The sequence below is a fragment of the Anoplopoma fimbria genome, chromosome 22 (assembly GCF_027596085.1).
Source record: "Anoplopoma fimbria isolate UVic2021 breed Golden Eagle Sablefish chromosome 22, Afim_UVic_2022, whole genome shotgun sequence".
Classification (NCBI taxonomy): domain Eukaryota; kingdom Metazoa; phylum Chordata; class Actinopteri; order Perciformes; family Anoplopomatidae; genus Anoplopoma; species Anoplopoma fimbria.
The window spans coordinates 5,315,924-5,341,275 of NC_072470.1; the positions used below are offsets into that span (position 1 = coordinate 5,315,924).

The 25,352-nt window shown below is 44.3% G+C and overlaps 1 protein-coding gene across 1 annotated transcript in view; it reads right to left on the bottom strand.

Moving 5' to 3' along the window:
* Positions 1–25,352, bottom strand: part of LOC129111676 (histone deacetylase 4-like) — a 48,488-nt gene that overhangs the window by 10,479 nt on the left and 12,657 nt on the right. Inside the window, exons 3-12 of the mRNA XM_054623718.1 lie at positions 24,083–24,151; positions 15,966–16,291; positions 12,298–12,448; positions 10,822–10,945; positions 9,182–9,300; positions 3,369–3,497; positions 3,143–3,252; positions 2,496–2,630; positions 2,217–2,409; positions 317–540 (exon numbers count right to left, since the gene is read on the bottom strand). Coding sequence (XP_054479693.1) covers positions 317–540; positions 2,217–2,409; positions 2,496–2,630; positions 3,143–3,252; positions 3,369–3,497; positions 9,182–9,300; positions 10,822–10,945; positions 12,298–12,448; positions 15,966–16,291; positions 24,083–24,151 — 1,580 coding nt within the window. The remainder of the gene's footprint in view (positions 1–316; positions 541–2,216; positions 2,410–2,495; positions 2,631–3,142; positions 3,253–3,368; positions 3,498–9,181; positions 9,301–10,821; positions 10,946–12,297; positions 12,449–15,965; positions 16,292–24,082; positions 24,152–25,352) is intronic.

The window sequence follows — 25,352 nt, forward strand, 5'->3', positions numbered from 1 at the left end:
ATTGGCTGTGTTTCTGACTGCTGCCTACACAAACAACTACAGCTGCTGTGCTGGCCCACGGTGGCTTATTGCCCTAATTGGTTATCAGCTTATTTGAATGTGATGTCAGATCTGTGGCCCTTTTCATCAGCTGACTCCGAACAAACTGCTTATTGATAACATGATCGTTTGCATTGAAACGGAGCAACGGCAGAATAAAAAAATAGTAGTTTAAGGATTTGAGAGTCTTCCTGTTTTCTGACATTTTGACGCTTAAACGACAACATGGCGACAGAGCGCAGTGGAGAAGGTTAGTAGGAGACCCTCCACCCCTCACCTTGTTGAGGTGGAGCTGCTGCTGCTGAAACTGCTGCTTGTGCTTCTCCAGGAACTGCTGGTGCTGCTGCTGGACCACCAGCTGCTGCAGGGCCAGGGCCTGGGCGTGGGCCTGCGCCGCGCTCCCTTGGGGCAGAGGGGCCGACTGGGTCCGCCCCAGGGGCCGGTGCTGCCGCTGCAGCTTGGCCATGGACGCCGCCGGCGACATAGACAGGCCGCTCACACCTGGAACACAGAAGAGGAAGAATTTAGTGACAGGAGGATGTGAGGACTCATATTGGGGAAGCTTTCTTCATGAGCAGAATGCATCGTTTTATTATAACATCCTCTCATGTTGGATGTTTGATTAAGTCACAAAGTCTTTCCTTTTTCTGCACTTGGTCTGTACAATATAGTGATAGTAGTGTTTCAACATGAGGCATCCGTCTCCCAGTGACATCTGGGATTCCTAGAACATTTTCAGGACTACTTTCGACTGTAAATCTGGAACAAACAGACCCTCTATTTGTACACTTAAAGAGTCGGCAAACAAAGAAGTCATGGTCAGTCTCATATGTGCCACATCATACAAGTGACCCCAATAATTAAGCTCCATTTAAAAGGAATACTTCACCCTTAAAAATGACCATTTGTACATCCATTACTCTAGAGTTCTCAAAGAAACACTTGTTTCCTTGCATGCCTCCAAGTCTCATTTATCCACATGCGTTTACACCAAAATCAAATTATTTAAAACCTCCACTTGCAGCGCGCATTTTTCTTTCAATTCCTCAAGGATTAACTCCATTTTCAGATTTTTTTTCAATTGATATATAAATGTTCATTTCCTGGGTGAAGTCTTCCTTTAACTTTAAGGCGTTATCTGGCCTGAGTGTTTTAGTTTCGTTGAGGTAGATCTTTCGCTCACACAGCTGTTTAGGAAAACTACAGCGAGTGTTTTGATGATGACCCAACTAGCTGCCACTCCAACAACCCAGAACATCATGAAGTATTTAGACTGGGTGTCATAATGATGCATGGGCTTCTGTCTGCAAGGCCTAATTTGGTGACTCCTTTTGAGGACACATGACATGAGGTTTATGTCACCGATTCGAGCCTTGTCAGACCACAATGGCCTTTTGTTGTAAGCTGTATCGATGAGACTCCCAGCACATGGATTCCTAACTTTGCTCTTAATGGTGTTGGACCTAAGATTAGCCAGCAGATGTATTTGTGAACCAAAAAAAAAAAAACTACCATCTGTGCTGCCATGATTTTGTTTTCAAAAATTGAAAAGTGTTTTCAAAATTGTTTCTGAAAGAGCTTTCTGAAGCTTTTCTTCCCTCGGTGTCAGAAGGAAGTAGGAGCGGATATGAAGTGCGGAACTTTGGTATAGATGCTTTTTTTTTTTTATGGCTAAAAACATAACTCTCCCTCGTCTGAGCTGCGAAATAAATTACTGCATAATTACATTACTTAAAGCATAAAATTCTGTGTGGGAGTCGGCACGTCCCCTTGTCTGTACGTTTTCCGAGCGCTGATACGCACCATGCATGCGTCTCTGTGTGCGTCATTCCCCATTCACTGCCAGTGCCCTGCTGAAAATAGCTGCAAAGTGGCAGTCAATGAATGAGCCGATGGGAAAGGGCGCACAATGCGACCATGTCACACTCTCATAGCATACTCCGACATATGAAAGGAACTCATTAGTTTGAGCTAGTGAATGGTCGCCTGTCAGTGTGAGGGGCCACACAGTCTACTGTAGTGTTATCAAAGAAGAATACGTTAACCTTTCAGAGTTGTATTTGGCGATTTATCTCTTTTACCTCTGATCACCATCAATTTGACCAAAAACTACCACCACAACTTTTATGACTCATCATTCACCTGCTTAAAGCAAAAACATCCGTTACTTCTCCTACCTGTCACCAGGGGGCTCTGTGCCGGGCTCTGCTCCATCAGCACCATGTGTTGGAGCAGTGGACTGTGGGCGCCGTGCCCGCCCGTTCCCGCTCCGGCCTCGGACAGGTAGGGGGTCAAGTGTCCGCCGGAGAGGAAGGGAGGGCTGAGGGAGAGGGCCGGCTGCAGACCTCCATCCTGCTGCGCCGAAGTCACCTTGAAGAGGAGAGGAGAGCACAACCGTTAACACACAGCGCGCTTGAATTCACAGATAAATAGTCTGCAGCAGTTTTCCTCCTTACGTTGGAAGCAGCAGTGGCCGTGGCAGTGGCGGGCAGCCCCAGGGTGATGTTGGGCAAGGATGGCGACGTGTAAAGGGACAGCTGGTTAACGGAGCCACGATCAGCACCGCCGCACAGCCTCTGGGCCAGAGACGCCTGGGAAGCACATTTGAATGACTTATCTGTGTTTGAATCATGATAACAAAAAAAGAATAGCGCGAGGGCAAACACTGAAGCGGTGGACGTCCACACACACATGTGAAAAAGAGCAGCACCAGATATAAAGCCTTCACGGACATCAGCCTCCTCCACACCGCCTGAGTGCCCCTAATGGCTGCCACAAATAGCACCTTGCCAGCTCCTCGGCTGTCTTCCCTCCTCTGCAGACCCTTCACGTGAACGTCCCTCACTCAGAGTCTCTTTGTACATGCTATGGGCTGCTAAGTTTAAAAGCTAATAACAAGCACCTGTAGCACAGCGCCCACACAAAAGAGCAAAGCTACTCTGACAGAAAAAAGGCTGCAGGTGAACTGAGGCTGTCTACAGCTCATGTTTTGTGCCATGATACATAACATTTAACATGTTGAGAAAGATTTATCTGTATAAACCGAGGATGCACTAAAGTGACTACTACTGTGTGTGTGTGTGTGTGTGTGTGTGAGTGTTACCTCCGAGTTGTTGCAGAGTGACACAGTGATGCCGTTCTCATTGGGGATGTTGTTGGAGCTGTTATTCGGGGAGCTTGGGCCCGAGCCTGGGGCGCTGCTACACGCTGAGTCTGAAACACACACACACACACACACACACACACACACACAAATCAAACACAGTCACAAGAAAAACACAGCAGCCTGAAAATAGAAGTTTTTTTTGAACGCGGCGCGTGTCGCTCACCTGCCATGTCGAGTGAGCGCTTCTTGGCGGTGGTGATGGGGCTGTCTCGACGTCGCAGCAGCGGACTGCTCCTCCGCTCGCTCACCTTCTGCTTCAGCCGGGAGCGCAGCTTCAGGTTGGGCTCCGAGGCTGGAAAGAGATGAAGCAGAGGTTATGATTCATTCATTCATTTGTTCATAGGCTTAGTTCACAGAAAAGGGGGGACAGTTTTGACTCTATGACTCTGCTTTTTCATGATTTCTTGTTTTCCACTCATTAATCGAATCTTTGATACCTGCCATTCCATACTTCCTCAGAATTAATTTATCATTTATTACCATTTTTTTTGCACAAACTTTTCCTAAATGAATAACAATATTGAACTCTTTTCGCATTTCTGAGGCTCCCTGTCCCTGAATTTGATCTTCAGATCTGAGGAAATAATGAAGAAGAAATTAAGTGCAAAAGAAAAATGTCATAAAAAAGGCCATAAAAATCTAGTTCAACATGGTATAATGGACATTTCTGCGATCTGTGGTTTCCACTTAAAACTGTTATGGCAAAAAAACAAAAATAGAAAGATGCCGTTTAGATTTTCTTGTTTTCCACTCATTAACCGAATCTTTGATACCTGCCATTCCACACTTCCTCAGAATTAATTTATCATTTATTACCATTTTTTTGCACAAACTTTTCCTAAATGAATAACAATATTTAACTCTTCCCCCCCGCCCCCCCCAATGCTGGGATTTCTGTGTCGTCTCCACCTAGGCTAAATGTAGGCTCGCCCAATGACTGTTAATCAGCAGTCACACCTGTGTTTGATTATCTGCTGTATTTATAACGAGGTGTGTCACCGGTTCTTGTTGCAGCTTGACAAAAGTCAAGAGCTGCTTTGTTATTTGTGTGAACTCATATTTGATATTTTTTAAATAATTTACTCTCATGTCTTTCTTTCTGACGTAATAACTATTAAATGACACACTGTCATCTGGCAACTTCAGCTCAGATCCTTTGGCACCTCGTTGATGTCAAACAGATAACTGTGTGTCTGTGCAGCTCTGGATGAATCAATCGAAAGGGTGGGAGAGTTACCTGAGCTACAGTCTCACATTTTAAACTGGGACCGCCACGCATTGATCCTCCTTCCACAGAGCCGCTCTGTTATGAAACCTGTTTGCCCGACAAACTGCTACACGATTTCTCCCTCCTATTTAAATGCTTTCTGAACATGCCAAGTTCTGATCCATTTTCCCAACGACACTGCGGCTGAAAAAGCAATTAGCTCCAATTTGGGAGCCATGTCTGATTGCCTAAAGGTCTTTTGGTCTTTTGTGAGCGCTGTCACAGACTTGTGAATGGAGACAGGGAGAAGGGAACGGCATGTCACCTTGGCTCCAGCCATGGAGGCTAACGCTCTGTTTACTCAGCCCTGCCAATCAGCAGCCTTGTATAATTTCACTATTCATTATCCAATTTTTAATCGTCAAAGGAGAGCTAAATCCAACTTTGGTACAAAACCAGCCCTGATTATGACATAACCAGATACAATTACTGAAACGCTTCTTCACCTGCAGCCAACGCCCCTGAAAAACAATCATTTTAGGAAACAGTCATCAAGCACTTGTACCCGTTTACAATGTCAGGTAAAAATAAAGGTGTGGAAATAAGTGTGAACGACAAAGTGTGAAGATACGGGAGCACAAAGTGGGAGGGAGATCTCGGTCCAGATGGATTCGAACCAATTAAAGTTTGTGGAGACGATTTACTACAAATGAGCATTTCTGAGGCTCCCTGTCCCTGAATTTGATCTTCAGATCTGAGGAAATAATGAAGAAGAAATGAAGTGCAAAAGAAAATGACAAGGGCCACAAAAATCTAGTTCAAGATGCTATAATGGACATTTCTGCCATCTGTGGTTTCCACTTAAAACTAAAAACAAAACAAGAAAGATGCCGTTTAGATTGTCCAACCCATCCAAGCATGAAATATGGTATCTTACTTTTTGTGTCAATTCTCACCCTTTTTCATAACTTCACTGTTTCTATAGTTACTGCTGTCTGCTCTTTTAAAATCAAAAAGTAAAAGCTTCAAGTTGATAGAAATGTTTTTATTAATTCACCTTCTGTCCACTCTGTGCGGAAAAATAAAAGTTGACGTGTGCTTTATTTTGTTTTATCACAATTTTCATTCTCGAAATGATTCCTCTGCCTGATGAATTAAAATCATTTGAAAGTGATTTTAATGATTTAAAGAATAAACTTACACATGGCAAGATCAAGACTGAATATCATAACACAACATTAAAGCTATTAAACACTTCATTAAGAGCCTCTAAAACTAATGACAGGACTTATTTAGTTAAATCTGAGGACAGTGTGTCTGTTTGTGAAGAAAACTACGCAAAAGGGCTACGCTAGAAAAAAGGACAACAGTTAGCCTGATGACGGAGAGTAATCATGTTTTTGGTTCCTACTTCTGCAGAGTGAAAAGTATGACAGCGCCCCAAACCTTGCAGAATCAATGTCTGTGAAAAGAGGTTGTCTCTGCTCTTTGAGTGGCCAAAAGAGAAAACAACATAATGTGGTGTTTACAGAAATGCATTTGCTAAGATATATAGTAGTGGTTAAGGGAAGAAAAATAATGTATCTGTCACATTGAAGGAGTTTGCATGATTGTAAGTGTTTCTTGGAGCCATCTTAATAATAATAATACCTAATAATACCTAGTACACATAGCCTCAACATGGTACTTTTTCATGCAAAAATGAAAGTTTTTTTTGTTGCAGGCTTTAGGGAAGCATGAGCACATACAATCCTATGATATCAATGCACAGATTGTGCATTGTTGCCATGTTAAAAATGGGCCTGACAGCAGATGTGAAAGGTTGCGTATGTGAGTGACATTGTGCATTCAGTCGGCCGCATGTTGCTTTGTATTCACGGGTGAGCTGTGTGCCATGTTCTCTACAGTACCAGTCTGCCTGTCTGCTATTGTGTCCATGTGAAGGACTGGCTGCCCCAGTTAGGCGACACAAAAAAACCCACACATATTTGCTCATCAGTGAAATAGACAAGGACAGTATGCCTCCATCAAAGAGCACAGTGAGTCTGAGGGCCTCAAACTTTCCCACCCTGTCCACATCTCACATAGGCATCCATGTGTATGTGAGAACATGCTCCATACATGCGATGCTCTCTCACCCCTGAGTGTTGAACTGCATGAGAGGACATTTTAAAAGGCGTCTGTTTGGCGGAGGCTCAGCTTTTCAGGGGGGCGCACAACTCTTCTCCCACCACACATTTAGATGATCCCACTTTATCATAAGCGGAATGAAATTGAAACCCTATTTCTTTTGTTTCATTTCATTCTCCATAACGTGGTTTTCCCTGCTGGATTTAACGGAAACCACGCAGCATGTTACTAAGCATTACTACTCGCACCGCATCAGAGCTGTATCCAATTACTATCGTAACCCATTTTACATCAATCTGTTGTCGTACTGTTCTCATTGTGTTGTGGATTAGAGTAGCGTCCACGCTAAATTAAAAAAAAATGTGAAAAAGAGGAGAAGCACAAAAGAGCGCTGTTGCTTCACCGGGTGCTAGTCCTCTACTTTATGGCCAGGCGGTGATATAAAAGAGCCTCTAACCTCTCCGGAGCTGGCATTACCATAAGTAAACCCCGCAAAGCACGTCATCGCTGTGGGCAAATATCAGGGTGGCACAGGTTCTCTCCTCTCTCCAACACAATCCTCAGCCTTATATAGAAATCAAGGGACGAACTGACACTCCAGGGGACGATCATTTCGCTCCCTGCCATTTTCCTAACCCATTTTTTCCCCCTCTTTCCTTACATGAGGCAAGTTTTTTTGGAGTGTGGTATGATTGTGCCACTTGTAGGATTTAGTTTGATTCCTGCTTGCCAAGTCCTATGTTCTGCTCTGCGCTTTAAAAAAAAAAAACCCACACTCCCTCCATCCTCCACCTCAAATGTGTTTCCCTGACAAGAAATGGTCAATAAAGCCACTTTATACCTCATAAATCCATCTTTCTGATTATCCTGATTCTCTCTTTTCACCCTTCATATTCTTCCTCCTCTCTTCCTCCCTCTCTTCGTCTTCGTCGTCTCCTCTCCCCGGGTGGAATGTGGCTGTGTGGGCCAGTGTCAACTGTGGTCTATCTGCCGCCGTAGCCAACAGCCCGAAGGCTCAGAGTCAACAGGGCTGGCTGTAGCCGCCTGCCGCCGCGCTAAGTGAATAATTGCACTGTAAGACGACCGCTGCATCACGGCTACACCACCGCACACACCACTCACGCTCTACACACACACACACACAAGGCTGGACACATACACACACCTGACAACAACACACTGCAAACAGCTGGTTTTACTCTGCAAAGGCTTCTTTACTTTGAGCACCAGAGCCTGAAGACGTTAAGATTGTAGGCCGCAAGGAAACTTTATTCCAGTTGTGCACTCTGCAGCGTTGTAGCAACTCTAATGACTTTTGACAAGATTTGTCACCCATTTAAAAGAAAACATGCTCTTATGCAGTGGTACAGTTACTGCTTGAATTGTAAAACTTAAAAGCCAATAAAAAATATGATGTTGTAATTACCATTCCTTCTGAGGGTGGTCAATTAATTCTTTGGAAAATACAGCAAATAATTATAAGTTACATGGCTGGGAATAAAATTTGAAATGAAAGAAACTGGTTTATTCTTACACCTGGGGTTTCTGAGTTAAGAAATGGCTTTTGCTCAAATGTTTTGTGAAATTTAATTCAAGGATTTATGGCCTACAGTTGGACCAGAGATTGGTTGAAATGCGTTTTTAACAAGCTGAGAGAGATCAGTTTTCAGAAAGTACAACAATTAATGAGTTAACTGTATGGACACAAAGACATAAATAAAGTTTTGTGTGTCAATGGAAGCAGTTAAATTCTGACGTGATCTATAACTGTTTCATGCCCAAAGGTTTTATCAACATTTACTATAAAAGATGATTGGACGTCCATGATTTGACATCTATGAGACAGTGAGTAAACAGAGGACAGGTCTGATGGGTTTACTGTGTGTGTATCATCAGCATAACAGTTAGTATAAATATTGCAGTTGTGAATTACTTGACCCAGAGCAGAAGTATCATTCAAATTGAAAACAATAAAGGGCCAATAATACAGCCCTGGGGAACCCCAAAAGTAATTGCTGCACTGCTAGAGGAGCGGTTGCCAACTGACACAGCCCTAAAAAATGATCTCTTAGAGCCAGTTAGTTTTAATATGCAATCATCAAACAAATTAAAGGCAGCAGAAAGGTCCGGCAAAAACAAAATAGGACAACAGCAAGCATCAGAGTGATGCTGAGTGCCTCAAATCTGAAAGGACATGAGCTAGATATTTACATTACTCTTTCTAAACACTTGGCTCTAAAAAGCATTTTGATATAGATATGTAATGATTAACACTTGCAGTGTCAAGTACAAGTTTCTTAAGCTGAATTTAAACAACCCCTGAGGGAAAGGAACTATTAAAAACTAATAAAACGTGCTTAAATGTTAAAACCCTCTCTCACTCCATTGAACTCTTGATCCACCTACGCTCCTGCTCTCTCCAACACTCTCATGTGGGGTGTGCTGGGAGACCCTGACAGCCTAATGTGGATGTGATTAATGGTGCAGAGCTCTGATGTCATCTAAATTATGCTGGACGTGAGTCTGCAAAGCAGCTACTGGACGTTACAGTTGCAAGTGTGTGTAATCCTGCATAGGAGCAAACAGTCAGCTCTGCACTGCCAAAGCTAAGTGTGTAAGTGTGTGTGTGTGTTATGTACCAGTCTTTCGCAGTGGGAAGTCATCCCGAGGGTTGTAGACACCCAGCACAGGGTGGTTGTAGGCGGACAAACCCGTCTGTGGGGGCGAGCTCTGGTCCAGAGAGCTGTGCTGGGTTTTGCTGTAGAACAAATACACAAAGTGTTAAAGGTGCCACCAAGATCACAGAATCATGTAAAACACTCATAACTTAGTGGACATGTGATCAAATCCCAGCAAAGTAACTAACTTCATGACTGTCAAAGATCTGTATGATTAACGCCTCGTGCAAATCCCTTGGCAAGGCTGCAGACATGTGCTGCCATCTGTTCACTCACTGCCTACAGAATAAGGTGGCGTTTGTAGGCAAAGTTAAGCCGAGTTGGCTTCGGACCAAATGCATGTTCCTGACAAGCGGATGTACACAAACATCTCTTCCAGAACTGAGGGGGCAGATGAGTCCAATGAGAGGAGAGAGAAAGGCATAGGAAAGGAGACACAGGCGGATATAGAAAGAGAGAAAGTTGGTATCACTTTTGAGCTGCTGAAAAATCAACGCTTGTGGGTGTTTCATTGGGTCACACATCAAGATTATGTAACATTGTTTGGTTATGTATTTGCATTTCATGGTTTTAGTGCTTTTATTGTGCCAAATTAAATACGTAATCATGGAGAAAATAATGATGTCTAGTGCTATAATGTTACAAACCAGCAGCAGTGGAAAGTAACCAATTACATTTATAGCACTTTGTAGTGTACTGAAGGGCTGCACAATATATCTTATTCTTATCGCCTACACTTTGAAATATAACAATCACTCTTTTTTATTGGTGCCTTTTTTTTTTGCTGTTGTTTTTAATTAGTTTCATACAAAACACACGATCTGCTTCTCTAAATCAATGCTAACTTGTAAAGGTGTACTTTTTTACATTGTTGTATTACTAGTTTTATTTAACAAAACAATCTGAATACAATTAAAAAAACAGCAAGAACAATATTCTTTCACATTAAAACAGTACGAATACCAAAAGATATATTTAATTTCGGTAACTTCAGTTCAAAAAGGAAACGACCAATATAAATAGGTTTTAAATAGGTTGGCATAACCATGTTTCCGTGTTACTGAGACAATGAAAGCGACTACCAGAGCAAACAAAAGAGGAAACAGCAAGTGTACACACCTGCAAAGGGCTCCAGAGATGCTACAATAAACATTCAAGGACGAGCCTTTAGTGCAAGAGCCCCTATCATCAGGTTCCAATATCCTGCTCTCGTGAGTCTGTGTGTGTGTGTGTGTGTGTGTGTGTGTGTGTGTGCGTGTGAGCGTGGGCGTGTATTCCCATCTTTGTTTTATGACCCTTCCCTCAGTCAGGCTCACACAGAGTGGCAGGTGAGGAAGAGGAGAGGCTCGCTGATGGACTAAGACACAATCCAATACATAATTTAGCTGCAGTTCGAGAGAGAAATACCAACGAAACCTCATAATGATCCGCTTCTACTGTCTTCTACTGCAATCATTACAAAGAAGGGGGATAGAAAAACAGCAGCTTTAACATTCTGTTAACAACTGTTTTCCAGCTCTTAAACTGGCCTGATAGTGACGTATTAATGTGATTTGAATCTATAAACCTATTACTTTTTTAAAGCATTAACTGTTCCTTACCGGTACCAGTAGGGAGCGTCGTTATGGAGACCTCCTTGGTTGAGGCTTCGCTGGGCCAGGGCCTTCTTCTTGTTCAGTACAAACTCCTGGAGCCGCATCTTCACCTCAGTGCTCGCCACTGCACCTACGGGGTGAAGACGTAGAAGAAATTGAGATCTATATATATATTTAAAAAATGACATGTGTGCTTGAAGAAGAGAGTTTAAATGTGTCACCATGAGTATATTCAACAAGTTACATTTTTAACATCCAGTTTTTACATTTTATTTCCCTTCGAAGTTTGACATAAAAATCAAAACCGGTCAGTTTATCAAAAAGGTACAGCAACATTACCTCTTCTACTCAATCTAGTATTTCCAGTATTATCAAATATGTTAGTGTTAAATATGTTTCAGTACATTATACTTGTGAGCTCCTGTGTTTTGTTTTTTCTTCCTTTACGTAATTTGCCATCATTCAATATCATCTTATCCAACGGTTAAATATTTAAACCGTCCGTACCGTTTGGGTTCTGGACTGTTGGTTGGACAAAACTTAATATAGGTTTGATAAAAATACATTTTTCACTATGATCTGACTTTTTCGAACCTAACAATTAACCAATCATTGACATAAGCATCAGCAGATTAGCTGGTAAAGAGTTAAGCCCTACCCCATCTCATAATGACTTTATATATAGCCTTCGAAGAGTAAAATTTCTGCCACAAACACACTGACTCTCTCCCACTCGACTCCCACGCATGCAGCCTCGATCTGTAACCACTTTCCATATGGTGTGTAAACTGCTCTCAAGGACTCCTGTCCACTCGCTTTCAATGAACTGTTGATAGACGTCCAGCGGGCAGCGGTAATAACTTGGCTTAGCCGCCGCCAAGGCCACCGGCTAATACAGCTCGTTTACCACGGTAAACACACACACAGGTTCTCCAAGTTAAATGGAAACACACACACACACACACACACACACACTCAACGGTCCTTTCAACCACGGAGCGTTTTGAACCTGGCAGATGCCACCAAACAGGAGGAACGTTCACTTTTTTGTCTGTCGTGTGCAGAGGTCCCAAAAAACATTTACTAATACACTTGAGATGTGATGTTTAATGGTCACAGTGGAGACTGTTATACTGATATATTTTAGTGCAAAATTTCGGGCAAGAGGTGTGAAACCTGTTACAGTAATTTCTCCGACAATATCCTCTAATCTCTGCTGCTGCTCTTTAAGTGGCAGTGTGTGAAATGTGTGTTGCACTCTGGGTGAGAGAAAACAAAAACGATCTGGATTAGGCGTCAGATTTAATCGTATTTACACGTTTTTGTTTAAAATTCAACTGGAAATGAGGAGTGTGATTTTTATACTTTGGATATGTGCAATAAAAAAACAGGTTTGAGCTGTTCCAAAGGAAGTCTGATGGACAAACTTCACTGCTTCCTCAAAATGTCCCATCTTGTTTCAGTACTGCGTGTGCCACTTACTCTCCTGTCCCCTCTCCTTGTTCTTCAGCAGCAGCAGTTTCTGCTCCCTCTGCTGTTTCTCCAGCTCCTGCTCCAGACGGTGGTTCTCCATCTTCCTCTGATGCTCCAGCAGCTCCTGCTGGTGCTTCAACGCCAGAAGCTCTTGTTGCTGCTGTATAGGAGGACACATCAGAATAATGTCTTTAATATATTCAAACTTTTTGCAAACTCCGTACAAAAGGAGACGCTTCTTCAGCCGTTTTAGCTGTGAGATGAGGTCCCTTCATGGAGATAACTTCTTGTTTTTCTAATCGAAATGTAATTATTTCCCTACTTTCTCCTCTTTAAACATCAATTTACATTCCACTCCTGGTAAGTTGCCATCTGAAATAATTAAGCCTGACAGCTGTTTGAAGCAATGAAATAAAAAAAAACCTTTGCAATTCTATAAAAAACCTCAGGCCATAAGCGTTTAGATAAATATAAACAATTTAAATGGGGATGAGGCTTTAGCAAGACACATAATCCAATCTGCTCACTACCTCATGACTGCAGAAGAGACAGAGAAGAGCTTCTGTTAATTACTTATAATGTAAAAAAAATATGGCCTTTATACTGAAGGAAGAGAAACCTGGCTGTTACCAAAAAGGTCACAAACAAAATCTGCATAAAAGCCTAAATGTGTTCACAAACACCTCTTCGTCTCACTGAAGTGTCCTCCAATGAGTGAGTCACTGTGGATAAGAGCATCCATTAAATGCTGCTGATGCAAACTGAAAGCTGCTTTCACCGTCTTAATACATTTCTTCGACTCAAGGCACCAAATCAAGAGTCGCAATTACTCTTTAACGCCACCAATAATATATATATACACAATAAATAGGCAAGCTGTCTGTGCTTGTACTCAGCCAGCTCCATAACGACCTCTTTCTGACGCGCCAAGGACCCGTCGCTCTGCCCTCCTCTTCCTCTTATCATCACACACCCAATGGCGATATTTGATCGGTTTACCGTAACTGCATGTGATCAACTTCTGATGGCATGCTCTTGTGTTTGCAGTGAGGGCAAAACCAAATGTTTGAGACAAGTCCGTGAATAAATCCGTGGCTGAAGGTGAGAAGAAGGTGAGGCGGGGCCCGTGAGAGAAACACATTGGCTCTCTGGCCGGCATCCAACGCGAGGCCTCCATTTTTCTTTTTTTTGTTGTCTTTCAATCATCATTGGGGATTGAGCGAGTGGGGAGCCTCAAAGTAACCTCCCCGCCCACATGCACACACACAAAACACACACAAACACACACATCCCAAACCCCTGTGGCTCAATAGCCCAGAGATGTACACACAGATGACTAATTCTGTGGATTAGCTCTCACTTTATGAGGGTTCCCTGTTGTCAACATGCAAGAAATGTGTGTGTTTGCAGACTTTTGAGAGAGAGTATGTTTGTGTGTGTGTTTGTGTGTATATGCAAGTGTCTGTGGCTGCCAACCGGGCATCGTGTGAGTGTGTGTTTGCTGACATTCTAGAGGATGTGTATGTTTTAATGCCTGTGTGTGTGTTTGTGTGTGTTTGTGTGTGTGTGTCCACAGGGGCAGTGAATGGGGCTGATTGAGGCCGGGCCTCCCCGCTCAGGTTGTGCGTCACTGGCCTCCACCTGAGTGGTCCTGCAGCCCCACCACAGGCCAGACGGCCCTTCAGACACCATCGCTCATCCGTCAGTGTCACAACACGACCCAACAGACGGGACTCAACAAGAGGAACAAGAACAGTAGATACTAAAGTCCATAGATACTTCTGACATGCAGGAGCAAAGTGCAATGTGAAGTGTGCCTGAAGCATCTGCAAAAGGCTTTTTCATTAGGAAGAAGTTACAAAATGAAAGGAGACAGGAAGGTTAAAAAAAAGGAGAAGGAAGAGAGGAAAGAGATTAAACACATTTAGGAGATAAGAGAGAAAAAGGACAAAGAGAGCAAGTAAATGGAAAGGAAGGGTGAGTGGAAAGGAGGAGAAAAAGAAGTCAGGAAAGAAACAGGAAAGCAAGAGAGACACAATAAAAGACAAGAGAAGAGTGAGAGGAGATGACGATAAGACAGAAAGGAGACAGGAAAGAAGGGAGGAGGAATAGAGGAGAGAGCCGTAAGGAAGGAGGAAGGCAAAGACGTGAAACAAGAAGGGCAGTTAGAAGAACTGAGGCAAAACAAATGACATGAAGTGATGAAGGAAGATTAACGAAGAAAAGCAAGAAAGGGGGAAGAGAAGAAAGAAGACAGGAAGAGAGAGAGAAGTAAAGAAGTTGGAGAGCAATGGTGGAAAAGAGGAAAGACAGTAAGGAAGGAGGAGACGAGGAAAGGAAAACAGGAGCAAAGGAATGGAAAAAATGAAAGACAGGAAGCAGGGAAGAGAAGGAAGAAAAGGAAAGGAAGGGAGGAGAAAAGGAAGAAATAGAGGGGAAAAAATCAAACAAGAAGGGCAGGAAGAATATATGAGGCAAGGAAGAAGACAGGAAGTAATGAAGGAAGAGAAAGGTGGGGGAGAAAGAAGACAGGAAGAGAGGAAAGGAGTAGCAGAGGACAGAAGGAAGTAAAGAGAAAAGGAATAAAGGGAGACAGTAAGGAAGGAAAAGAGGAGGAAAGACGAGATGGTAGTAAGAAGGAATAAAAGCAAGCGGTCCACCAAGCTGCACATGAGGAATTAAAATCCATTACATTCAAACTAATGTAATCCTGCTCACTGAGATCTAATCTGCTGCCCCCACAATCCATTTTTAGACATTTTATTCTAAGTCCTGAAAGAAAAAAGAAAAAAAAAGTAGTTCAGCTGAGTCTGCGTGTATTGCAATATATATTACGACGAGCGGTTATATATTCTACAAAAGAACAAACACTGGAATATTTTTCTATGACATTTAAGCCCCACAGGAGCTCTCAGGGGCCCCCGATGTATTAAGAGCTTCGCCGTGTGGGCGTGCTGATCTAGATTCACTTTGTATTTCCAGGTCACTACGATACGGCGCGTGTGACGATCCCACGGCTTCATCATCTGGAGCTCAACATGTAAAGCAAGTCTGACTCAAAGTGACGTTATGTGCTGAAAAGCAAATACAGTCCATTGAACATACGGCAAGTATTACTGGATGCTTATATCTAAAGTAAGGCGACAACAGGGCTGCTAAAGTTATATAACGCGCCGTCAGCGCTACAGAACTCTTGTCTTTCACACATTTCCTGGATCCAAACGCCGTTATCCATCTCTGAAGGTGAAGTAAATGAAGCCAAAAACCCCCGCCTTGTTCTCTTGCTGCCTCTTCTGCTCAGAGCAAAGAGATTTAAAGCTGACGGAGCTGCTCTCTCTCTCTCCGTTGGTGAGTCTAGTCTGTTAATGAAGAATCCTGTGGCAGACTAAATCAGGAGCTGCCTCTGCTTTTGTTTGGTCGAGTTTTAAATAGGTTTGGGCTGCACGCCTGCTGCTCACTCTTTTGTACCACTTTAATTGTGTTTGTTGTTGGCTGCTGTTCTTCTACAGCTTTGATTGAGGCTGTTTTCCTTGAAAATAAAGGTCAAATGAACTCAATACTCAACCTTCAGAGTGCGGATAGAAGTAGAAAAAGCAGTAAGTAGAAAAGTAAAGTACAAGAACCTCAAAATGATACTAAAGTACGGTGCTTATGTCGCATAAATGTAGACGATATACCTTAATATGTTCCTGGAGCTGGACCTCGTGCTGGCGGGACAGCTGCTCGTGCTGCCGCTGGAACTCGGCGATGAGGATCTGACGCTGGATCTGCTGCTTCTGCTTCAGGGTCAGAAGCTCCTGCTGCAGCTGCTGCTCGCGGACGCCCCCGCCGGCCTGACCGCCTCCCCCCAGCAACCCCGGGCCGGACGACTGCTGACCGGACGGGGAGAGCGAGGACACCTGCTGCTGCTGCTGCTGTTGCTGGTGATGATGATGGTCCACGCGCAGGTCCATGGGGATGGCGGCGGGAGGGAGACGCAGGGGCAGCGCCGAGTTGATGTCCACTGCGAGAGACAAAGAGAGACGGAGAGTAGAGTCGCAATCGTACAAATCACTAAATTCTTAAAAGGCACCTTGGCGTTCACAACAGCAAGGAGAGACACTGTGCAGCTGAGTGGGATTAAATCAAAGCTCTTCACAAATGCTCAGGGATGAGCGATATAAAGAAGATACCTGTTGGCATCAAGCTGCACCAATCAGCATCAGAGGGCTTCAAAGCTTTGTAGTTCTAATCAATATGTTTTTACTCGCTTTTCTGCAGCTTTAGTGAAGGAGATACACAGCTGCACAGAAACTATTGTGTTCACATTTATTCTAAATATGCTTTCAATTGATAGTATAACGGTAAATCAAACTATCAAACTGTAGCCAATACTGTTGACAGTGACATTAGCAGTTATTAAAAGACCTTTACAGCCACGCGCAACATGATAGACGTATCAGGTGTCGTGTATCGACTGTTATTTGACCAAACAAAAGGTCTAAATCTTTAGTATCTGTCTACAGGAAACAATCTGTCCTCCGCATCAGCTGCAAGTCCCCGTGGTGGTGACCATCTGCTATTTTGAAACGACGGCAGAGTCGTTTCACCCTGACCTCTGACCTCTCTGTCGAAGAGGTGGTGACATAATCTTCTTATGGGAGTCAATAAAGCTTCACATCGGTAGCAATGAACGAAAAAAAAACGCCACACACACACACACACACACACACACACACACACACACACTAGTGATGCTGCAGTTACACGCGAAGCCCCGGCGACACCTGACAAAGATTGCATTGACCCCGGCGGCGTGCGGACCGTGAGCCGGGGGCCAGCCACCCACAAATCACTGCACAGGAAGCCGCCCCCCCACCCCCCCCATTAAATCTGAATAAATAGGAGTCGATTGGCCGATTATTTACCTACATGTTTACAGAGAGCGTGGCGAGAGCCAGAGATACTTGCCTGGAACTTTGTGTTAATAAAGAGGCAAACACGCCGTCGCTGGCACACTTAATGGAGTCGGGGGGGGGGTACGGAGCCACACGCACGACCAAGCAAACCACACACATGAGAGGAAGTACACAGCGGGGCATTATCCAGTGGCAAATTGACACTTATGCCTAAAAAACCTGGAGAGATTTCTCAGGATTATTTTTAGGATGTCGCACTTGCACTCAATCCTTGGACACAATCGCACAAATTGGAAGTGTGAAAGGAGGATTCAGTGATCGTAAATACACTTTACTTGTCGAGGCTCGCTGTGAAAAACTGATTCGTCTGATAAAAAAATAAATTAAAAAAAAGCTATTTTATTGGAAACTTGCATTTATGTTTTCATTTCCACTCCGGGATTCGATCAAGGATCCTGCATCTGTTCAGCGCCCAACTTGATCTGTGATGCATCGCTCTCTGAGACGTGCCACATTTAGAAAAAATATAAAAGCACTCGTAGAGGAATCCTTTAAATGGAAATGCAGCCTTGTTTCTTCTTTCTGAACATCGTCCTCCGCTGCAGACAGAGCTGTAACCGTGCACCCAAAAGAGCTTGACTCCGCTTTCTCTGTTCAGGCTGAGCGCCATCGGAGAACAGGAGTAACAACATGCATCGGGTCCGTGAGCGCTGCCGTCATATGTGTGTGTGTGTGGGGGGGGGAACTAGCCGTCACTGTCTCTTAATCAGCTTACCAAAGTGAGAATTAGTCTGTCTGTTTCAACCACTCTGGGGCATGAGGCTTGACATTTCCCCCGTCATAAGATGCCTTCTTTCATTCCCCCTTTTTTTTTTTTCTCACCTCAGTCTCCTTTTTTCTTCCACTATTAGTCTCCTTCCAGCCTGCAGTGTTTGGCCATTTGTGTATCTGACTAACAAGGTGCCCAATCTTTAATTAAATGCAGGGACGCCCTCGGTTTTTGGCTGTTCTCCGGCGCCTTTGCTCACTTTAGAGGCAAACGACGGGTAAAAAAAAAGTTTGGCAGTTGACGAGACCAGAAGGGAAGGAGAGAGCGCGTGGCTCGTTAGGAAAGACTGACTCCTACTAATCGTGAATCATCCGAAAAAAAACAATCAATTAAATGATATAAAAACTTCTTATTTAACGGAGACATTTAGATTTCTGATCTGGAATCCGAATGAGTCACTCTGCAGTTTGAGAATCCCTGCTGACTGTTAAGGAGTCGTGGCTGTAGGTTGAAAGTAGCAAGGACTCCTTATTAAGATGTCAGAGTCGGTTTCAAGCTGACGTCAAAGGTAAACATGCACTATGACGGGTGACTTCGGGCCTGGAAAAAAAGCATAATACTTAAAAGAAATGTTGTCCTTTTCTTTTTCTTATCTAAGAGAAGTTTTAGCAAGTGAAAGAGGAAGCCGATCGTTTAACGTCTGAGGTGATAGAAAAGGAAATAAGGAAAGGACAGGAGGGATGTGATCGTTACAGAAAGCTGCACTTGTCAAAGTCTCCAATCTTGGCTCATGCAAATCCATCACTCGTGCACACATACTCCCCCCCCCCCGTACACTATGTTCCTCTACGGGTATTGAGTCCCTGACACAACACAAACAGCCTCATGCATGTATTGATGGTGACGAGTGCAAACCCACAAACACACCTCGCACGGCATCTCTAATTGCTCGCCACACAAAAGAGGAAGTCGCAGAAAGAGAGAGACGGGGAGAGGTGGGAAAGGGTGGTGTCGTTAAACGTACCCATCAGTGCTCTCCTCCTCCTCCTCCTCTTCCTCCTCTTCTCAGCAGCCTCCTCTCTCCACCTTATCACTGCACCTCCTTTGGCTTGCTACAGCGAATGACAGCTCCCTTTGCTGCTCATCTGACTTCTCCTCTTGCTCCTCACCTCCGTCACTTTTTGCTCTTCGTTCGTCCCCTCTCCTGTTAAACCCGATGGGCGTCTCTCTCGCCTCTCTCTCTCTCTCTCTCTCCCCCCTCTCTCTCTCTCTCTCTTGCTCTCTCTCCTCCCCTCGTCCCTCGCTTGCCCAGTGGTGACATCACAGGGCAGTCTCAGGCATGCAGCCTGTTTATTCTGCAGCCCTCTGCTTTTCCAGGAACCAACGTCACACACACACACACACACACACACACACACACACACACACACACACACACACTGCACTCTCTCACTCACTCTGTCTCTCTCCTCTCCGCACTCCCCCCCCGCTCGACCTGCTTCCCTAGCTTCTAAGGCAAAGGGAAAACCCTCCACGCCCGGTTGTAGTGCATCAGACATCTCTGCCTCATTCTCCTCGGAGGCGTTCCATTTAGCTGCACGTGTCCTTTGCCTGCCCCCCCCCCATGTTCAAATTCCTGGCCCTGAATTTGCCTGCATTTCCCAAACAAACAAAACCACAAGATGGAGGATCATAATACAATTAGGGATTAGTGTTAGATGATAGTTTGTTATTGTTTCCTTTTAAGCACAATTATGTCTCTGCTTAGTGTTATAATCCCATTATTGTACACGTTTTTTTATGAATGCATTCTTTTCACAAACTTTCAATTTTTGTGTGCATGCATGTGAGTTCTTTTTATCATTTACTTTCTTTGTATTTTGCTGAATCATGTTTTATTTATCATTTAACTTTTTTTTCCCCTGTTCTTGACCTCTCCTGTCACATCTGTTTTATTAGTGTTATCTGGTTTTGTGCTGTTGTATAAAAGCTTTTTTTTTTTTTTTTTTTTAAATAAATAAATTAAAAAAAATTTTAAAAGAAAAGTCCTTCATGCAAAAAAAGATGATTCAGCTTAAATGAGAATAACCGTGAGACAAAATGTAAGTTGTTTTATTCGTTGGTCGATTGACAGAAATATTTGTTGGCACTATTTTAATAATAAGTCTTTTTTCAAGCAAAAGTGCTAAATATTATAATAGATGATTGTTCTTGTCTTAATTAGTAATAAACTGATTGCCTTTGTGTTTTACAGTGTTATCCGGACACATTTAAGCAAATTTTAATGTGCATTTTCTCTATCTTGTAACATATTTTAACCAAACAGCTGATAAAGTAATAGAGAATATAATCACGAGATCAATCACTGAAGAAAATGATCATTGATTGCAGAGCTAGAACAAGTTAAGATCAATAAAAGGCTGGACAGTTGCAGTACGGTCTCACTCAAAGGTCAAAAGAACAACACCAACTGGCAGTTTATAAAAAAAAAAAAAAAAAAAACTCTCATGACCCATCAGACTAACTTGACTTGAAGATAAACTCGGCACATCTTTGCTCACAAGCAGTGACTTCAGACACGTAGCTCAGTTTACAGATGCGTGACATGATAGAAGACAATATGGGAGCACAACAAATCAAAGACAAACGTGCCGTCTCGTGGGAGAGCGGAGGAGCTTCCCGGATTCGTACACACAAGCGACAATCTCACCTGGAGCAACACCAGTTTGATACCAGCAGGTAGTTTGTCTACGTCAGTTTCTGTTCGCTGTTTTTCCTTTTGAGCGTGTAAAAGTGTTCCTCATTCATCTGAGCATCTCTCCTCCACCTCAGTGTTTTTATTCCTCTCTCTGAAAGCTTTCTCTTCCCTCAGCTGAACCTTTACTCCTTGACCTCTTTTCTTCTCACAGCAGGTTCCTCCCCTCCCCTCCCCTCCCCTCCCCTCCCCTCCCCGTCCTTTCCTTTCCGTGCCCTCTCCTCCGGCCCCGCTCTGCATCCCTCACCCGTTCAGCGGCTCCCTCCCACCTTTCTTCCCTCCATCTCCCCGCAACAGATCACAATCTGTTTACAACCCCTCCGGCGCACTCCACAACTCTTCTGGCTCCAATTGCAGATCTATTTATACCAGACAATGCAGAGAGGCCTGGCGTCTCTGACACTCGGTTTTCGCAGAGTGTATATCCCACGGTCCGACTGCCTTAGCTCCGCACTCGTTAGGCTTAATGGACGTCATGCTGAGCCGAGCCGAGCCGTTTAGAGCGGTAGATTTTTTTCTTTTTTCTTTAAAGCATGCAAAGAGATGACAAGAAGAAGAGCTATTCTGCATAGGGTTTCACAGTGAATTTAGCAGCAGGGTGAGATGAGAGGCAACAAGTAGCACATCTGTTGATGCTGGAAAATAGCTGCGTTCGGCTTACTGATTGGTCTCTGAGGGTGGTTGAACATCCGCCTACGTTACTTTCTCTCTCAGCTGCTGCGAACTAGGAGTTTTGCCTCCATGCAAACTCCTGGAGATGATTATCCTGGTTATGAACTGGCAGGGAAAGGCTGATTGTGATCACTGTGACCTCTTAAAAAAGCGAGACAGAACGCTGGCGTGACGGAGGGACGTGTGGAGGTGCAGCGATTCTTGTTCGGCCGAAAGCAAGCTCCGACTTGTCTCGGCCTCAATGACGTCATGCAACGACGGTCTGCAGCACTGCAGCTTGACAGGAAGGAGACGGGTTGGATGTGAGGCACGTGTGAAGGTTGAAGTGCAGTACGTGCAGGAACTTGTCCAGGTCTGCGAGTTTATAAACTGCGAATGTCTCCGAGTCCCTGTAGTCAAACGCTGGCTGCACCATTTCCCAATCTTCGAATCCACGCAGACTGATGAAGAATTCAGACCATGTATCATCCTCATACCACATACAATTAACGGCTAATAGTTATTTTTATTATAAATTTGATTGCAAAAAAAAAATACCTTGTTCCTGCTTTGGTTTTGGACTGCTGGTCCGACAAAATATGAAGACCTTGTTTTTAAGGGAAATTGGTCATAATTCTCTTATATTTTAGAGACTAACTTCCGAAGCTCTTGCACTCCAGAAAGACATTTTATTGACCAAACGATGAATCGGTCAGTAAAGAACAATTTCAGCTGACTAATTAAAAGTTTTATCTGCTGCACCCGGACATTTTGGAGTCGATGAAATGTGAGGAAATACTGAAAAATGCCAATGTCAGGATCGTAACAGCGCATGCCACTTTGTTGCGTGTCACACCCCTCTGTCTGTCTCCTCCTTTTTTCCAGTTTGATTCCACACCTCCCTTGCTCCGTTTACCAACAGCCCAAACCCCAAAATATTGCATTTACAACAGAGAAAACTCTTCACCTCTGAGAAGCTCGGAGCATTGAATGAATTCAATGAATTCAACGGACAGTTTGACATGTTCTGTTGTTGTTTTCAGCACTAGTTCAACAGTCTCCTCCTCCCTTGTCATGAGGTCAAGTTAATGGTTCGATGCATGCACGAGCACAGTTATTTTAAAAGAACGACCAGCCCTACTTTGCGTGAAACAAAACTCAGGTGTTTGCTTTGAGTCAGGTACAGAGCTCCGCCGCTTTGCATCCCAAAAGAAAGCACTGCTCGCTCCGTGCTCCGATGCGTCCCATCCGGATCTGATTACACAAACATGAGATGACAAAGCATTTGAGACTTTTAACGATGCAACAATTGCATTTCCTACGAGGGAAGCTGCTCCGGGCTGTTAAGAGGAGGGAAGCCGAGGAGGGCGGCGTAAATGCTCTTAGACAGGTGCGCATTCAAACAGTCGGGGTCACGCACGCTGCCGACGAGGAGGGCCCCGTCAGCTCCGTATCCAAGACAACAGATTTAGAGAATATATGAAGTGATGAAGTCACTCCAGTGAATTTCAATATTTTATCAGCCTTGCCGGAGGCACGCAGAACATAACACCCCCCCCCAACAACAACATGAGAGAGCATGCGAGGTTTGGGACGAGAGAAAGGTACTTTGGGTCAAAGTGAGGAAGAAGTTGTTTTTTATTTGTTTTCTTCCAAAGCAACACACCGGCTCAGTGTTTAGCAGCAGCTTCCTGCTTCCTGCTGCTCTTCGGCATCATAGAAACACAAGAGCTAAAGAGCAGCATGGGGAGTGAATTATGAATCACACTTCTACTATTTTCATTATTTTTCAAGGAGGGGAAATCAAAAGTGGTTCTCTGCGGTGATAAATGAAAAGCACAGAACAATTTAAGCTCCCTCGTTATGGAATCAGATAATGCATTATGCATACATTACCTCAGACTCATTTCTCCTTCAGATTACCTCATCTCTATCTGTGCCCCCTTTTCATTTCGGTACTCTCGCCTCTACACACAGGTTCATCTCTGCTCCGTCCTCTTCCACCCTGCCGGTGTTTGTGTGGACTGGAGGTGGAGGAAGCGATTGTAAATACAGTGCAACACTTTGTGATGTTTTGTCTGTGTCCTTGCAAAGGAGACAGAATGCTTGCAGCAGATGGGGATTTGGAGTGATAAGCCTATTTTCACCTATTATTGTTTTTCAAAATGTTCAGTCCACCAAGCTCCAAAAAGGAAACTCTGATTTGTTTTGGGACTATCTCAGTTCCTGCCTCGGGGACTTGCAGCAAACCCATCGCCAAGATATGCACTATTCCTTGTTTTGTTTTGCTATATATTTTTGGCAGCCATTCCTCCTGAGACGTTCGACAACAATCTCACATAAGCTCACAAACAGAGCGGCAACACTCAGGCGGCTGTGTTTCCATTCAACAAAATGGCACTGCATAAATCAAGCGTACAGGAGTCAGCATGGGCTCTCTCTGAGACTTGTTCGAATCAATTAGATGGTCCATGTTTGTGAATGTCTCAGAGAACAGATGATACTTAAAGTGAGGACACTTTAGTAATGCACTGAATGGAAATCGGACACATTCTAGGAACAACACCTATGCATGCAAAGTCGCACAGGATGTGGTTAATAGTGAAATCACGTAGGTGCACACACACTCACACACACACACACACACAGAGGCTTTGGTTTACAGAAGCTCATGCACACACACATACACAAACACACACACACACACACACAGTGTCCAACCTGTTGGGATGTGGTTGAGCGCCGACGTCTTCAGAACCTCCAGCGGCTGCTCCTTCCCCAGGATCCCCTCTGTGGGAGAGAGAGCACACTCCGCTTCAAATATGGTCCGCAACATTGAGACAAGCTTCCAGCGACAGAACCTGCTAATCAGGCGGTGGGAGACCACAGTCCGAGGGAGCGGGGGCGGGCTTCAGGTCATCTGCAAAGCTGCGAGCACATGCCACGCCGCGGCTACCGCCACCTGAGCGACTGCCCGATGCATGACCAGCAGAAAAAAAAAAAGAAGGAAGAAAAAAAAAAGAAAGAAAAGAGCCAGCTGTGAATTGGCGGCGGATGCTGGGCTGCAGAGGTGCTCTAACATAAGCCCCGGAGTCTGAGGGACACAGAGGGAGCAGCCTTCATCGGCTCCCGTGTGCTTGTGTGTGAGTTCGCTGTGCGAGAGGAGGGATGTTGGGGCTCGACTGATACTGCCTGTGCTCAGCATAGCAAATGTGGCTGGCAGCAGCAGCAGAGAGGGATGAAGGGGGGGGGGTGGGGGGTGGGGGGGGGGGGGGGATGGAGACGAGGGGAGGGAGGGAGAGAGGTAAAAATAGCTCACCCTTTTGTGTATAACAGCACATGCGGAGAACGCACACGCAAACGCACACACACGCAGACACAAAGACACACTGCCGTTGCCGCTCTCCTGTGCGTGTGCATGCGTGTCCGTGTGTGTGTGTGTGTGTGTGTGTGTGTGTGTGTGTGTGTGTGTGTGTGTGTGCAAGTGTGTAGGCTGTAATTATAGTGGCAACATGAAAAGGCTTTTGTAGCTGCCGAGCCCTGGGAAGACATGGCTATAAAAAGCAGAGCGACAGAGAGGGGTGGTGGAGGAGGAGGAGGAGGAGGAGGAGGAGGAGGAGGAGGAGGAGGAGGAGGAGGACGGGAGGACGCATCGGGGGAGAAGGGGGGAAGACAGAGGTAAGGAGGGGAGAGAGGAGAGGGAGGTGAGGAGGATGAGGCGGTGGAGGAAAAACAACGAAAAAAAGGCGCAAAAAGGGAGGAGAGAGGAAAAGGATGGAATTGACATGCATCGCTGCTGCACACCAATCTGTGACTACTGACACACATTCTCTACATGTGCATGTATTTTTAGTAATCATGAGCACCTGGTCCATGTATTTATATATATATATATATATATATATATATATATATATATATATTCTGTGCACATGGCTCAAAGACATCTGAGGCGCTCAAACATGCAATTATTCCTTTGGATGGGAGATGA